General features: G+C 45.1%; 1 protein-coding gene across 11 annotated transcripts in view; it reads right to left on the bottom strand.

Annotated features, from left to right (window-relative positions):
* The window catches only part of LOC101855501 (ensconsin), a 111,503-nt gene that overhangs the window by 90,300 nt on the left and 18,703 nt on the right, over positions 1-2,500 (bottom strand). For 3 of the 11 annotated variants that reach the window (XM_035970517.1, XM_005101317.3, XM_005101318.3), the window contains exon 1: positions 1,828-2,019. The exons of 2 other annotated variants lie outside the window; for them this stretch is intronic. In XM_035970517.1, the coding sequence (XP_035826410.1) occupies positions 1,828-1,981 (154 nt within the window). In that variant the 5' untranslated portion in view covers positions 1,982-2,019. Of the gene's footprint in view, positions 1-1,827; positions 2,021-2,500 lie in introns of those variants that run through there. 6 more of the 11 variants (XM_035970518.1, XM_035970519.1, XM_005101321.3 and 3 more) reach the window with 3 other exon arrangements.

Here is a 2,500-nt window from a genome sequence, read left to right as displayed (position 1 = left end):
TGTCACCCTCCACCAACCATGACACTCCTTGAAGACGATGATAAAGTTGGCAAACCAACAAAACAAAACCAACGAGAACACCCAATATTCTTAGCCAGGGAAGCTGCGTATTGCCGGGTATTCCTACGACATTCTCGCAACGATGAATCACGGACAAACCTAGTTCCGGGTCACAAGAGACAATCTACTATGATGATCAGTGACTGACAATCACCGTGGGTGAGAGAGAGATGATGGGCCGGCCAGGCAAGATGACGGGTGGGTGGGTAGGCAGGGTAGACAAGTCGGGGGCACATGTCGACGAGGCCAGGGGTGTGGAATGGAACGGAACGCGTGGGGGTGTCGTATGTATTCACAGCGGAAATGTAGAGCAAGCGTTTCCTTCTCAACGGGGTGTGCGTCAGAGTAAGCCAGAAGTAGAGTCGGCCCAGACAGAGTAAGTCTGTCTGGCCATGTGATAGACATTACCGGTATGGGGTATACAGTTAGGCTGTGCGGATCCTCATGTACAGCTAGGCTGTGCGAATCCTGACAATTCCCAAATGTAAAGCACACACAAATTCGGCGGCTCAAAAGATTGATAAAGTACGGGGGCTATTTTAACCATTTACTTTATAAGACAACTTCCAATTCGATGCGGTTTGAGTAAAGACAAGAACAAGAAAATGGGCAAAATATTGCGGCCATTAGTGTCCAGGGAATAAAAGCACTACGGACAGAAAAAAAACAAGGAAGTAAAGATTTGCAGGACCTATATAGATCAGTGGCACCCTCCACCACCTAAAAAAGGGAAGATTCTAACAACACCTGTTATTATGCAGCTGTAGTCTACATAATAAACGCCCACAATATTACATGTGGCAGTGGAATCGAGTGATAAAACACTACTTACTAGAGACAATAATATGCGCCTAGGTAGCCATCTGAGGCCTATAAATAGTGAAATTGTATGGGTATAACGCCTTTATCATACTATTAGGTTATTTAAGAGGCGGTCTGATGTCTATGAGTCTGCATGCTTTTGTGTGGTTGAAAGAACACCAATGACTAGCACTGTACACAGTACACCATGACCTGAGTTCAACTTTACGGGTAAAATGCTGGCACAGAGAGGCTTTGAGTTTGATTTGGAGAAAAGGGAAGCACATCGACACAGTAAATGTCATTTAGATCTAGGAAACAAGTATGACAGACAAACAGATCAAACAGAAGGCCCATAAAGAAGCAGAGGACCAACCACTGGCGATCTCCACCCACCCACAATCTAGCCACGGAAAGCCAACAATATGACAACAATGACAGCATACAATGCTCCAGACATCTATCGTTGGAACGTGCAAAATCCATCGGGATAGAAGGTCATGCTGTTCCCTCCTCTGCTTAAAGTTAAAGCTGTCAGGGCCCCATGATTAGACCTGAACTTGAGTGGAGAGACGCTATCAACACACACACCGCCCTTAAGAGTAACATCGCAACAAAGAGAGAATTCGAAGTGGAAACATGATACGTGTACAATAGACCCCCCACTGAGACCAAAGATATTCTGACCTGAAAATATATTAAACAGCGTCTGAATTGAAAATATATATTATGCAGCAAGCAGAAGCAAAACAAACAAAAAATGGAAATTACTTCCTTTTTCTCCTGAACAGCTAGCAGCAATTCCGTCTCGAGGAGAATTGAACAACACACTACACACTGCCTCAAGTCCACGATAATAGCAAACCACGCATACGCGTTAAGGGTGAGAACAATGTCAACCAGACAATGTGCCAAAAGAACACACTTACTAAACAAAAGGACCTAATACAGAACAATTTCACTCACCAAAACAACGCATTACCGCTAAAAACATGGCTACCGTGTAATACGAGTTAAAGAGTCCCAAATAGGAGAAAGGAAACACCTGCGCGAAAAGAGTATTACAAATATGGCATGATGTGCTCAGAGATGATGAGTAAGGACCCCTGGAAGCTCTCATCGGTCTATCAAACAGATCGATAGAAGAACCGAGCAGCCAAGACGAAGCCGTGCGTAATCCTGTGCATGCTAGATAGAGCGGCGGGGGCGAGCAATACACAAAGACGGGTGGCTGGGTGCATTTGGCCACACAACACACAGGGACGCTGGCACTGAGAGAGAAAGGGAGAGAGACAGACAGCGACAGAGAGCAACAGAGAGAGATGCAGAGAGACAGGGAGAGAGACAGAAAGAGACAGAGAGAGAGGGGGGAGACAGGGACAGAGAGAGAGAGAGAGAGAGAGAGAGAGAGAGAAAGAGAGAGAGGGAGAGAGAGAAGGATCGAGAAAAAGAGATAAAAAGTATGTGTGTCTGTGTTCGTGTGTTTTTTTGTGTGTGTTTGTGTTAGTGTGTGTGTGAGTGCGTATGTGTGTGTACATGTATGTAGGGGCCTATCTATTTAGGTACGTAAGTATTTTTTTATATACACACTCTCAGTCTCTCTCTCTCTCTCTCTCTCTCTCTCTCTCTCTCTCTCTCT

This window comes from Aplysia californica, unplaced genomic scaffold (genome assembly GCF_000002075.1).
Source record: "Aplysia californica isolate F4 #8 unplaced genomic scaffold, AplCal3.0 scaffold00278, whole genome shotgun sequence".
NCBI classification, from domain to species: Eukaryota; Metazoa; Mollusca; class Gastropoda; order Aplysiida; family Aplysiidae; genus Aplysia; species Aplysia californica.
The sequence above is the reverse complement of the archived record's forward strand: the minus strand, read 5'-3'. Positions and strand labels throughout refer to the sequence as shown.